At 41.7% G+C, this 14718-nt stretch overlaps 1 protein-coding gene across 2 annotated transcripts in view; it reads right to left on the bottom strand.

Moving 5' to 3' along the window:
* The window catches only part of rab3gap1 (RAB3 GTPase activating protein subunit 1), a 132200-nt gene that overhangs the window by 84493 nt on the left and 32989 nt on the right, over positions 1–14718 (bottom strand). For both annotated transcript variants that reach the window (XR_013963262.1, XM_080753427.1), the window contains exons 13-15: positions 5423–5592; positions 3920–4030; positions 2949–3121 (exon numbers count right to left, since the gene is read on the bottom strand). Coding sequence is in view for 1 of the 2 variants with exons in the window: in XM_080753427.1 (XP_080609553.1) it covers positions 2949–3121; positions 3920–4030; positions 5423–5592 (454 nt within the window). In the remaining variant the exon portion in view is untranslated. The remainder of the gene's footprint in view (positions 1–2948; positions 3122–3919; positions 4031–5422; positions 5593–14718) is intronic.

Raw genomic sequence — 14718 nt, 5'->3', positions numbered from 1 at the left:
CTAATTCGAATACGTTTATTAGTCTAGGACCTGGCTAAGATATGTATGCGCTTAATTTAGGAGAGAATATCTCAATTGTTCTTGGCCAATATGACCCCTGGGAACAACTTAACTCACCCACCGCTATTTTTAAGACCCTTCTGAGGGTCCACACCGCCAGGATTTTGCCTACCTTTAACGTGGGCGCGCGCGCGAATCCATTGCGCGATGGTTCACCGATTGCATTCACAATACGATCCAGGCAGGGTAAGCAACAAAGCACTACAGCCTTCCATCGCTCAAAGCGAAACCGACGGAGCGCCACGCTGGTGTTGCACAACATTGAACCGGATGACATTTCGGCAGACAGGATACAGGCGTCGTTGTCCCGCCCCCCCCATTTCCGTTCTGGAACATCCAGATCCGTTTTTTGTGAATAGGGCGGGTCCACAGAGCGCTATGGACGGCGAATCGGCGATCATACTTTTTTGTTTTATAGTTATTAAAGCTAATTGATAGCTCGTCATATTCGTCATAAGCAGAGTGGACCCATAACTATAGCTCGTCAAACTCGTCCAATGTAGTGGATGAGTTAAGAACTGTGCGAAATTCTCTATCCGGGGCGAAATACCCGAAAATGACCACACCCTTTTAAAAATGACCACAACTTCCAACATGGCTTTATCTTCTAAACCGTTGGAGCTACACATTTTCTGAAGTGCTCAAAATGTTCAGAATACCAACGTTTAGGGGGACATATACGTGTGTAACATTTCTAATTTCGATATTTTATGACAAAACAACTAAGAAACGCTAAAAACAGGCAACTTCTTATTGTCCAGGGACTTAGGGACATTTTTTGCACTAATCAGTGTAAAACAATCAAACCTGTCCCAGATGTAACCCAGAGCATGCTCTAATGATTTAGGAAGGGTGCCCAGCGACTCTTCAGGGTCATCATTGTGGCCAAATCCAATATGGCTGCCATCTCAAAACAGTTTTGGCTATAACTATTGAACCAGATGAGCTACAAAATGCAAACTTGGTATCTATTTCATGTTTTCTGGACATTTTAAACATGTTGGAATGCTTATTTTTATGATTGGGTGGGTCCGAACCAATTTGCATATTTCAAAGATAATGACGTTTATATACAACATTTTAGCTGAACATTGTTACACAATATTGTACTGGCTGTGTCTACTCTTATATTGTTTCAATAAAATTGCATCTAAGGTGCGACGTTGGTGTAGTGGTTAGTGCATATGCTATGCTCAGCCCTTCATACGGAAGGTGAGTGGTTCAGACCCTGCCTAGGCTGACGTCAGCAAAACCCTAACCCTAACCCTAACCCGAAGACGACAGCCAGCCCCATGGCCTCCCCTAAGTAACAAGAAATCTTAAAATTTCTTGTTACTTTCTAAAATGTTGCCAACCGGACGATGATACACGAAAGGAGAAGAAGCATCTAAGATACATAGGTTTTCTCCAGTTTGAATTCACTCCTAGAACTCTACACTCAATCTGGATGAAACTTTATGTTACATAATGATGTATCACGATGATGTCATGAAGGCCGCAGTGTAGTATGTGAAACAGCACATGCTGACTCCATCCATCTGGAGGCGTGGACGTCTGGACGTGTACACCTTTTTACGGTCTATGGGTTTGCTGCTCTGACATCACTGTGATGTCAGGGGAACCACTCTAACAGAATGGCTTTGCCGCTCTGACGTCACGCCCTGGCTTCACTGTGATGTCACACAAACAGAGTCCCTTTGAGTTCCCTGATGTCATCAATATTAAGCCCATAATAAGTTGCCTGGCGGTGCCAGCCTCTATCACACACTTCACTACCGCCAGGGGGTGGTGTTGAGTGCAGTCTGGTTTATTAACCAGGCAACATAATAAGGACTTCACAGGACTTCATATGGGAATGCTCATACCCATGCCCATGCCCATACAGTATATGGAGGCCACATCGGCCACATACCACACTAACGGAATCCATATATGGCCAAGACAGATGGTCAAGACAGCCCATATCTGTGTGGCGGGTTCTACAGACAGGGATCTCCATCTATGGACATAAAAGGGTATGATGTCAGATGTCATAGACAAGACATGGCGCGACCTCGCCATTTAGGGTGAGGTCGCTTGTTGCCCTGAGGCATCTTACTCGTAATAAGCTAATTAGGGTGCTCTAGTGCTCTACCCTTGTGTTTCCAATGCTCAAGAAGCATATGATAGACACAATGTTTGCTAAAAGGTGGCAAAGATTAAGCAAGGTACAGTAAAATACATTTTCAGATACACGTCATCTTTGAAATATGTTGAGATACACCCAGACATGTTTCTAATGGTCAAAAAAAAAAACATGAAATAGACACCAAGTTTGCATTTGTAACTCATCTGGTTCAATAGTTATAGCCAAAACTGTTTTGAGATGGCGGCCATATTGGATTTGGCCACAATGATGACCCTGAAGAGTCGCTGGGCACCCTTCCTAAATCATTAGAGCATGCTCTGGGTTACATCTGGGACAAGTTTGATGGTTTTACACTGATTAGTGGAAAAAAATTCCCTAAGGCCCTGGACAATAAGAAGTTGACAGTTTTTAGCGTTTCTTAGTTGTTTTGTCATAAAATATCGAAATTAGAAATGTTACACATGTATATGTCCCCCTAGACATTGGTATTCTGAACATGTTGAGCACTTCAGAAAATGTGTAGCTCCAACGGTTTAGAAGATAAAGCCATGTTGGAAGTTGTGGTCATTTTTAAAGGGCGTGGTCATTTTCGGGTATTTCGCCCCGGATAGAGAATTTCGCACAGCTCTTAAGTTGTTCCTTGGGGTCATATTAGCCGAGAACAGTTGAGATATTCTCTCCTAAATTAAGCGCATACATATCTTAGCCAGGTCCTCTACTATATGGAAACATGGCTATTGTGTGTGAGTGTGTCACCTACCCGTAGACCAGATGGTTGTTCTCCCAGCGGTAACGCATCTCCAGCACAAACTCCTGCCAGAGGTGGGCCAGGGCTCGGACCCCGCCGTGGTAGAAGTTGACCAGACACACGCACAGGGCCAGGCGGTACGTCAGGCTGTCGCTGGGGGCCGACTTCAACTGGTTGAACAGGTTCTGGAGGTATGAGAGAGCACAGTGAGGAGGAAGGTCATGATTTAGATCAGTGTTTTTCAACGTTTTCCATGTCAAGGTCCATTATTTATTCAGCATTTGAGCCACGGAACCACCATTTGATGATAGCCCCTCAGACCCAAAATGTAGAATATCGTAGAAAATCGTTAAGATAAGATTTCATCCACAATTCCATGCAGTATTGATGTGGTACCATAGGAAAGATAACAGCCAACAGTTGATCAAAATTCACCATCAATTCATCTACATTGTCTAATCGTGTAGACTTCTTGTACATTAAGTAATGCCGATGTTTAACAATAATTTGAGAGCGTAAAATGAAATGGATCCATTTGGTTTCATTTTACGCTCTCAAGAGTTAAAGATCTATAAGGCTCTATTTGGTTACCAACTCTCCATCATTTAGTTGGGGACCACTGGAACCCCCTAAAGGACCACTGGTGGTCCCAGGACCACTAGTTGAGAACCACTGATTTAGATTTAAGATTATTATTAGAAAACCAATTCACATAACTACAGTATACATTCTACAAGCTCACAAACATATTGTAAGTACACTATTCAGATTAGTTCGTAGGATCATGATGCAGGAGGTGTTTTTGAGTATGAAATGCCAACTAAAACGGATTCATTAGCGTACCATGCCATTCAGGCCATGCTTATTTGCATATAACGTAGCATTTTATTTCCCCCCTCCCTCTCAAACAACGATTTACATGCTATTAAAGACGGACACGGTGCCTAGTGTCTGTACGTGTGATAACAACAAGGCAGACGTACGTAGTCAGAGTCCTTCTCCTGCTCGCTCCTCCCATCGGCGTTGGTCTGTGACGTCTTGCTTTCACCAGCGCTCTCTGGCGACCTCTCCACAGCTGCGTCTGGGAAAAGATACTAAGAGACAAGCACATGTGCACGCACATGCGCGCTCGCACGTGCACACAGACACACACACACACACACACGCACACACACACTTAAGTCTAACAACATAACCATCAACAAACAAATATACTAATATTACCTGGATGAGACAAGGTATGTAATGGTTTTGAAAACACAAATTGGTAAGAAGTTAATCAACAATAATAATAACAATAACAATAAAAGTTAGGCAAAATCGGTGCAACCAGCGTAAAAAAAAAAAAAAAAAATGTTTGTCGGGAGCCCTGCAGCGCTGATGTATAATTCACTGGAGCGCTGCTTGGCCCAGTGAGCCGCTTGGCCCAGTGAGCCGCTTGGCCCAGTGAGCTGCTTGGCCCAGTGAGCTGCTTGGCCCAGTGAGCCGCTTGGCCCAGTGAGCCGCTTGGCCCAGTGAGCCGCTTGGCCCAGTGAGCTGCTTGGCCCAGTGAGCCGCTTGGCCCAGTGAGCCGCTTGGCCCAGTGAGCCGCTTGGCCCAGTGAGCCGCTTGGCCCAGTGAGCCGCTTGGCCCAGTGAGCCGCTTGGCCCAGTGAGCCGCTGCTTGGCCCAGTGAGCCGCTGGAGCGCTGCTTGGCCCAGTGAGCCCTAACCCTAACCCTAACCCTAACCCTGGGGCTGATTAGAAAGCAGGACAGTCCGTGGCGTAGGAACCGGTTCAGTCCGTGGTGTAGGAACCGGTTCAGTCCGTGGCGTAGGAACCGGTTCCGGCTCCGAGGCGCACTGTCAGCATCAGCTGCTCATGTGGCCAGCGACGCCCAGCTAGCCGTCAACGGTGGTGAGAAAAAGTACTTACATTACATTACTTAAGTAAAAGTATCAATACTACAATATAGAAAAAAACTCTCGAAAAAGGAAGTTCGATGTAAGGGGACGCGGGGCATGAACGAAAGCATGAACTTAACAGTTTCAGGAAGTGAACTAGATTGTTCCCGTTGACGGCAATAAACTAGTTCTTTCGAACGAACCGATCATGAACTACTGTACTTCACTACTACGGATGTTATATTGATAAATGAGCGCCTTATTGATCAGGGCTTTTATCAAGCCCACTATTGAGCGTTTTCTAATATTTTGTGGAAAGACATGAGGCGGCAAATTCTGAACAGAACTGGTATTTGTTTTTATTGGCCAGGTGTAAGTGAACGAGTATCAGTTTGGCAGGTATCAATACCAATTTATTTTGCCAGCGAGGGTGATTAGATTTAATTCTTGTCTTGATTGTTTAGACATGATGTTGTGGGCCGCTAAGCTCCATAACAGGCTCGACAAGCACAAAGCTTATTGATACCGGGTCTCAATACATTTTCTATTGAGTTTGTGATGGGCTCGGGTTTTTCGAGCTCCGTCCTTGATCACTAGCACTCACCTGAAGGAGGGAGTTGAGCACGTCGTTGCTGAGCGGCGTCTCGTCCACGCGGCGGTGGCGGCGGATGCGCTTGCGGGCGCTGTGCACCATGTTGGACACGGACAGCTTGGGCATGGGCACAGCGGCGGGCTCCGTCAGCTTGGACAGAGCTGCGCTGAGGTCACTGTTGTCTGCAAAGAGATACGTGAATATAGGGCTGTCACGATTATGACATTTTACATGACGATTAATTTTCTCTCAAGTAATTACGATTAACGATTTAATTGTGTATTTGTCGTCGTTGACAATTACATTTCTGTTTGGCTTTTAGGCTTTGAAGTTGCACCTGGCAATTATGACACATAACTTAAATATAAAAATAATTTACTGACATATTTGACAACTTTATACGTAAAAAAGAACATTGATAGTGGAAATAGCCGATCTACATGCTCACAACGCGCCGCAATGTGACGCGTTGTGAGCTTGTAGATCTGCTATTTCCACTACTTTTTGAAAGTGTTTGAAACTACAGTATATTAACATTTCTCAACATGGCAACGATTATGACGATTATGCAAAATAATTGCGATTACCTAAAATAATTGCTATTAGACGATTATGTAATAATTGTGACAGCCCTACATGAATACATACAGTAGGGATGGGAGGATACGCAATGTGATGGGCTCAACGCGTCACGTTGTGACGTGTTGTGAGCTTGTAGATCTGCTATTTTTTGGCAAATGTTCCGTCCCAGAATAATGGATTTTGATTATCGTGATATCATAAATCGTGATTTCTTTTGTCACAATAATCGTGATATGAAATGTTCATATCGTTCCATCCCTTACATACAGTACATACATACATGTATTAAAGATGACACAATGACCAACGTGAGTCGTTCTCCAATGAGGTTCAAGAATCATTCGTTAACCCCATTAAGACCTGGGGAAGATTGTACAAATCTTTCTATGTCAGAGGTGCTCAAAACCTTTTTTCATGGCAAGGACCTCCTGGAATTATATGTATCTGGCCATCGACCCTCATCTTTATATAATATATATATTATATTATATTATATATATATTTATATAATTATATGTATCTGGCCATCGACCCTCATCTTTATATAATATATATATTATATTATATTATATATATATTTATATAATTATATGTATCTGGCAGCATGAAGTGCCCCGCTGTGAGCTTGTATCTGCTATGTTTTGAATAGACAACACAAAAATGTAAAATGGTAAAATGACGCATTAATGGTTTAAAGGACCATTTCACCTCTGGGACAACCAGATCTTATTTTATTTGTTTATGTATGATGCATTTTGCATCATATGATGCTTTGTAGCAAGCTGAAATACAAAAATATCTAAAAACACAGATTGAACACAAAAAATCAAACCTCGGTTCGAAGTGGAGCGGTGAATTTGAGCAGCTGTACCCTATGTGAGTGAGTGTAAACTGTGCCTGTGAGTGAGTGGTGAGTGTGCCTGGCCTGCACAAAACAGCGCCCCTCCTTTAACTAGTGTGTTGTGTGTGGCCACTCAAGGTATTGCCCAGGCTACGGACAGGGCCAGCCAGCCACCCACCCACCCAGCCAGCCAGCCACATACCCACGGATATACCTGTTCATTGGGAGCGCTTTCACCGCTCCAAAAATAACTCAGGATTGTGTTGATCGTGTCCCAAACAACAGTAAAATAAGATCTGGTTGTCCCAGAGGTGAAATGGTCCTTTAATATTGAATAGGTATGAATTGTCAATAATAATTGTCAAATTTAGTAAGTAATAATAGTATTAGTATAACATTATTAGTATGTTAATTGTGTAGTGTATAATTATGTATTTATTTCTGTTTTCTATGCTATGTTGATGAATTGAATACATAGGCCTACAATGGAAACAAGTCACCTGGACTTTTTTTTTTGTTTCTTATCCATTTTAGCCCTTAAGTCATTTAATGCACCCCCGTGCCGTGCCGCCATTAAGAATCGTCTAAACTAATTTTGCACCGGATAGACCAGGAAATGCCATGTATTTGAGCTTTTTCTTTTTTTTTTTTACAGCAACATGTTTTGGAGTGACACAAGGAGGCTGGAGGAGAGAGGAGCTGAAGCTGAGAAGCACATATGCTGCTCTCACACGCATGACTAAACAAACATGTTGATGTTGCACACAGACATCAAGACAGCTTGGTGTGTAGACTTGCATTTAGAATGGGGGGGAGGCGGGTGGGGGGTATATCCAATGACGACGCCCTACGGGCACAATGTGGGACTAGTACTGCAGTAAATCTAGCCTTCATTCAATATGGGACTAGTGCTACAATACGTCTAGCCTTTATTCAATATGGGACTAGTTCTACAATACGTCTAGCCTTTATTCAATATGGGACTAGTCCTACAATACGTCTAGCCTTTATTCAATATGGGACTAGTCCTACAATATGTCTAGCCTCCATTCAATATGGGACTAGTCCTACAATATGTCTAGCCTCCATTCAATATGGGACTAGTCCTACAATATGTCTAGCCTCCATTTAATATGGGACTAGTCCTACAATATGTCTAGCCTCCATTTAATATGGGACTAGTTCTACAATATGTCTAGCCTCCATTCAATATGGGACTAGTCCTACAATATGTCTAGCCTCCATTCAATATGGGACTAGTCCTACAATATGTCTAGCCTCCATTTAATATGGGACTAGTTCTACAATATGTCTAGCCTCCATTCAATATGGGACTAGTACTACAATATGTGTCCCAGCACGGCTGACGGCTAGTCATTGAATTTTTTTTCATTTTCATTTCTTCATTTCATTTGAAAGCTGGGAATCATAGCTACAAAATGATATATTGGTTGTGGAGATTGACCCAACAGTTTTGAAGATATGGCTTATAGAATGATGCCATGCTGAAATACTACTTTTGAGATATTCAAGTTCTAAATACATTTCTAACCTGCAATGACCTGCATGATCTCTCACATTAATTTAAAAAAAAGTCTTATTTACATGCAGAGTTAAGCTCTGCATGTAAGTGAAATGTAGCCTGATATTTATGAAATGCTTTTGTGGCTTTATCACATTTTAGTGGAAAAAAAAAAAAAAAAAAAATTCAGCTGTGGTCTAAAGCAGTGGCTTCCGAAATGACTGCCCCTGTGTCACACTCAGTCACATATGTCTAGCCTCCATTCAATATGGGACTAGTACTACAATATGTCTAGCCTCCATTCAATATGGGACTAGTTCTACAATATGTCTAGCCTCCATTCAATATGGGACTAGTCCTACAATATGTCTAGCCTTTATTCAATATGGGACTAGTACTACAATATGTCTAGCCTTTATTCAATATGGGACTAGTTCTACAATATGTCTAGCCTTCATTCAATATGGGACTAGTACTACAATATGTCTAGCCTCCATTCAATATGGGACTAGTACTACAATATGTCTAGCCTTCATTCAATATGGGAATAGTACAACAATATGTCTAGCCTTCATTCAATATGGGACTAGTACTACAATATGTCTAGCCTTTATTCAATATGGGACTAGTTCTACAATATGTCTAGCCTCCATTCAATATGGGACTAGTACTACAATATGTCTAGCCTCCATTCAATATGGGACTAGTACTACAATATGTCTAGCCTTTATTCAATATGGGACTAGTTCTACAATATGTCTAGCCTTTATTCAATATGGGACTAGTACTACAATATGTCTAGCCTTTATTCAATATGGGACTAGTACTACAATATGTCTAGCCTTCATTCAATATGGGACTAGTACTACAATATGTCTAGCCTTTATTCAATATGGGACTAGTTCTACAATATGTCTAGCCTCCATTCAATATGGGACTAGTACTACAATATGTCTAGCCTCCATTCAATATGGGACTAGTACTACAATATGTCTAGCCTTCATTCAATATGGGACTAGTACTACAATATGTCTAGCCTTTATTCAATATGGGACTAGTTCTACAATATGTCTAGCCTTTATTCAATATGGGACTAGTTCTACAATATGTCTAGCCTTTATTCAATATGGGACTAGTACTACAATATGTCTAGCCTTTATTCAATATGGGACTAGTACTACAATATGTCTAGCCTTCAATAGGTATGGGACTAGTTCTACAATATGTCTAGCCTTTATTCAATATGGGACTAGTACTACAATATGTCTAGCCTTCATTCAATATGGGACTAGTACTACAATATGTCTAGCCTTCATTCAATATGGGACTAGTTCTACAATATGTCTAGCCTTCATTCAATATGGGACTAGTACTACAATATGTCTAGCCTTCATTCAATATGGGACTAGTACTACAATATGTCTAGCCTTCAATATGGGACTAGTTCTACAATATGTCTAGCCTTCATTCAATATGGGACTAGTACTACAATATGTCTAGCCTTCATTCAATATGGGACTAGTACTACAATATGTCTAGCCTTCATTCAATATGGGACTAGTACTACAATATGTCTAGCCTTCATTCAATATGGGACTAGTTCTACAATATGTCTAGCCTTTATTCAATATGGGACTAGTTCTACAATATGTCTAGCCTTTATTCAATATGGGACTAGTACTACAATATGTCTAGCCTTTATTCAATATGGGACTAGTTCTACAATATGTCTAGCCTTTATTCAATATGGGACTAGTACTACAATATGTCTAGCCTTTATTCAATATGGGACTAGTACTACAATATGTCTAGCCTTCATTCAATATGGGACTAGTACTACAATATGTCTAGCCTTTATTCAATATGGGACTAGTTCTACAATATGTCTAGCCTCCATTCAATATGGGACTAGTACTACAATATGTCTAGCCTCCATTCAATATGGGACTAGTACTACAATATGTCTAGCCTTCATTCAATATGGGACTAGTACTACAATATGTCTAGCCTTTATTCAATATGGGACTAGTTCTACAATATGTCTAGCCTTTATTCAATATGGGACTAGTTCTACAATATGTCTAGCCTTTATTCAATATGGGACTAGTACTACAATATGTCTAGCCTTTATTCAATATGGGACTAGTACTACAATATGTCTAGCCTTCAATAGGTATGGGACTAGTTCTACAATATGTCTAGCCTTTATTCAATATGGGACTAGTACTACAATATGTCTAGCCTTCATTCAATATGGGACTAGTACTACAATATGTCTAGCCTTCATTCAATATGGGACTAGTTCTACAATATGTCTAGCCTTCATTCAATATGGGACTAGTACTACAATATGTCTAGCCTTCATTCAATATGGGACTAGTACTACAATATGTCTAGCCTTCAATATGGGACTAGTTCTACAATATGTCTAGCCTTCATTCAATATGGGACTAGTACTACAATATGTCTAGCCTTCATTCAATATGGGACTAGTACTACAATATGTCTAGCCTTCATTCAATATGGGACTAGTACTACAATATGTCTAGCCTTCATTCAATATGGGACTAGTTCTACAATATGTCTAGCCTTCATTCAATATGGGACTAGTACTACAATATGTCTAGCCTTCATTCAATATGGGACTAGTACTACAATATGTCTAGCCTTCAATATGGGACTAGTTCTACAATATGTCTAGCCTTCATTCAATATGGGACTAGTACTACAATATGTCTAGCCTTCATTCAATATGGGACTAGTACTACAATATGTCTAGCCTTCATTAGGTATGGGACTAGTACTACAATATGTCTAGCCTTCATTAGGTATGGGACTAGTACTACAATATGTCTAGCCTTCATTCAATATGGGACTAGTACTACAATATGTCTAGCCTTCATTCAATATGGGACTAGTACTACAATATGTCTAGCCTTTATTCAATATGGGACTAGTACTACAATATGTCTAGCCTCCATTCAATATGGGACTAGTACTACAATATGTCTAGCCTTTATTCAATATGGGACTAGTACTACAATATGTCTAGCCTCCATTCAATATGGGACTAGGACTACAATATGTCTAGCCTTTATTCAATATGGGACTAGTACTACAATATGTCTAGCCTTTATTCAATATGGGACTAGTACTACAATATGTCTAGCCTTTATTCAATATGGGACTAGTACTACAATATGTCTAGCCTTCATTCAATATGGGACTAGTACTACAATATGTCTAGCCTTCATTCAATATGGGACTAGTACTACAATATGTCTAGCCTTCAATATGGGACTAGTACTACAATATGTCTAGGCTTCATTCAATATGGGACTAGTACTACAATATGTCTAGCCTTTATTCAATATGGGACTAGTTCTACAATATGTCTAGCCTCCATTCAATATGGGACTAGTACTACAATATGTCTAGCCTCCATTCAATATGGGACTAGTACTACAATATGTCTAGCCTTTATTCAATATGGGACTAGTACTACAATATGTCTAGCCCATATTGAATGGAGGCTAGACATATGGGACTAGTACTACAATATGTCTAGCCTCCATTCAATATGGGACTAGTGCTACAATATGTCTAGCCTTTATTCAATATGGGACTAGTACTACAATATGTCTAGCCTCCATTCAATATGGGACTAGTACTACAATATGTCTAGCCTTCATTCAATATGGGGCTAGTGCTACAATATGTCTAGCCTCCATTCAATATGGGACTAGGACTACAATATGTCTAGCCTCCATTCAATATGGGACTAGTGCTACAATACGTCTAGCCTTCATTCAATGCAATTATAAAATATAAATGAAATAAATGGGGGTTGGTGTACACTGGGAGGAGTGATGACTACCTTCGCCTCTGGCCTCCTGAACATTTTCAGGGCAGCTTTGAAGGAGCCCAGCGAGCTACATGTCTTAAGGGAGGTAGTCAAGGAGCCCAGCGAGCTACATGTCTTAAGGGAGGTAGTCAAGGAGCCCAGCGAGCTACATGTCTTAAGGGAGGTAGTCAAGGAGCCCAGCGAGCTACATGTCTTAAGGGAGGTAGTCAAGGAGCCCAGCGAGCTACATGTCTTAAGGGAGGTAGTCAAGGAATTCCACACTTGAGTGGCAGTATTGTGGAAGGAGAATTTACCCATATTTGTGCTGCTATGTGTTTGTATTATCAGATTGTTGTGTGCGCTCCCCTCTGGTGTTATAGCTGTGGGTGTCGCTAACTTTTTGAAGGTGTTTGGTCAGATTTATGCAGGTACTGTGGGGGTTGAGGGCGGTTTTGCATTGACTATTTTGAATGTCAATCCCATTTTTAGTTGTTTAGCCCTGTCGTCTACATTGAGCCACCCTAGGCTAGCAAAGTGTGTGGGAGAAACGTGGGTCATGGGCCCCAGGTTAAGAAGTAGTCGAATCAGTTAGTTTTGGGAGGTTAGGAGTTTATCCCTCAAGACAGATTCAGTCAGCACCACTGGCTTAAAAATTGTTGCTGTTGTTGATCCTTCTTTTTTAAAAACCAAACGTGTTCCTAGATGAAAATAGGCGATTTATTTTTTCTCAAAAATCTTTGCTTCTGGAGGTCCGTGGAACAAAATGTTTTGAGATGGGAGTCCACAGCCAAATATATATAATTTTGGAGGTCCTTGAAATGAAAAAATCAAACCTCGGTTCGAAGTGGAGCGGTGAATTTGAGCAGCTGTACCCTATGTGAGTGAGTGAGTGAGTGAGTGTAAACTGTGCCTGTGAGTGAGTGGTGAGTGTGCCTGGCCTGCACAAAACAGCGCCCCTCCTTTAACTAGTGTGTTGTGTGTGGCCACTCAAGGTATTGCCCAGGCTACGGACAGGGCCAGCCAGCCAGCCAGCCAGCCAGCCACATACCCACGGATATACCTGTTCATTGGGAGCGCTTTCACCGCTCCAAAAATCAAACCTCGGTTCGAAGTGGAGCGGTGAATCTGAGCAGCTATACCCTGTGTGTGTTGCTAAATGCCTAAACTGTAAACTGTAAACTGTGCCTGTGAGTGAGTGGTGAGTGTGCCTGGCCTGCACAAAACAGCGCCCCTCCTTTAACTAGTGTGTTGTGTGTGGCCACTCAAGGTATTGCCAGGCTACGGACACGGCCAGCCAGCCAGCCACCCAGCCACCCACCCACGGACATACCCACGGACATACCTGTCTATTGGGAGCGCTTTCACCGCTCCAAAAAGTTTGAGCACCAGTCATTATAGCAACACAAGTTTTCTCCTTAAAAAAAAACTTGGATTTATAAGACATTTTTATAATCGGCCTCATCATGTCTTAATGGGTTGAATGAAGGAAACATGGATTTTTTTTCATTCAGTCCATTTCACCCTGCAGTATGACAGGTAGTTATTACAGTTTTACAGTTTGCCAATTAAAACAAGGCTTCTTCCAGCACAACCTCAGAAGACAAGACACCGCCTGTGTCTTATGCCTAATGCCTGGAATTAGCCGCCACGGTGGTTATACTACTGTATGCTTAATTTGGTCCATATTCTGAATGGTTTTTCATAAATGTGCATAAAGAAGAGCATATTTAATTGTGCAATCTATGTATTTAGGGTGTCAGACTCAATTTCAATGTTCTTGTTCATTATCGGCACTACCTTAGGAGGAAACCTTGATTATGCTCAAATGAACATGTTCTAAAAAAAGATACATTTCAAGAAATGGGAAAGAAAATAACCTTGTGTTCCAAAGTATCCAACGTAGTTATTTAAGCTTTGCACTGCAACGGCAGATGACAACGGCAACCGGAAATTATCAGCGCTCGATAGATCAACCTGCCGCCGTCGCGGCCGTCTCTACCTTTCCACGTAGCGGCTACAACGCCTGCTGCGTGGTCGCGTCGCCATAGGAACCAAAGCGTTCAGCGAAAGGGGTGGGACCCCGTCGCCGACGGCTGGTTGCTTAACGCTTTTGACCGCTACGGCGATTACGTCATAACAGCCGTAGTCCCGCCTCACGTCGTCGTAGTAGCAACGCGGCCCGGCCCTTAAATTGCCTACTATTTAGGCCCAGGCTACATGTACATTGATCTTTTTCTAAACTGATATTTTCGACCTACAGTACGTACAAAAAAACATTATCTTACTCTTGTCCATGTGACCTTGGTAAAAAAAAATCAAAATAAAAGAGGGGCATGTGAAAAATCAGGGGCAGAGGTTGTGGTTTGCCAGCCAAAGAGAGTGTGTCCAAAAGTTTGGCATGGATAGGGGCAACGGTGCCGGAGATAAGAGTAGGGCCAAAAGTGTGACGTGCCTTTTATTTCTAAATCCACCTAAGTGCCTGGACCTGGATTGTTGTGCCTCTGTGGCATATTTTGTCC

Source organism: Nannobrachium achirus (assembly GCF_963921795.1).
Source record: "Nannobrachium achirus genome assembly, chromosome: 22".
Classification (NCBI taxonomy): domain Eukaryota; kingdom Metazoa; phylum Chordata; class Actinopteri; order Myctophiformes; family Myctophidae; genus Nannobrachium; species Nannobrachium achirus.
The sequence above is the reverse complement of the archived record's forward strand: the minus strand, read 5'-3'. Positions and strand labels throughout refer to the sequence as shown.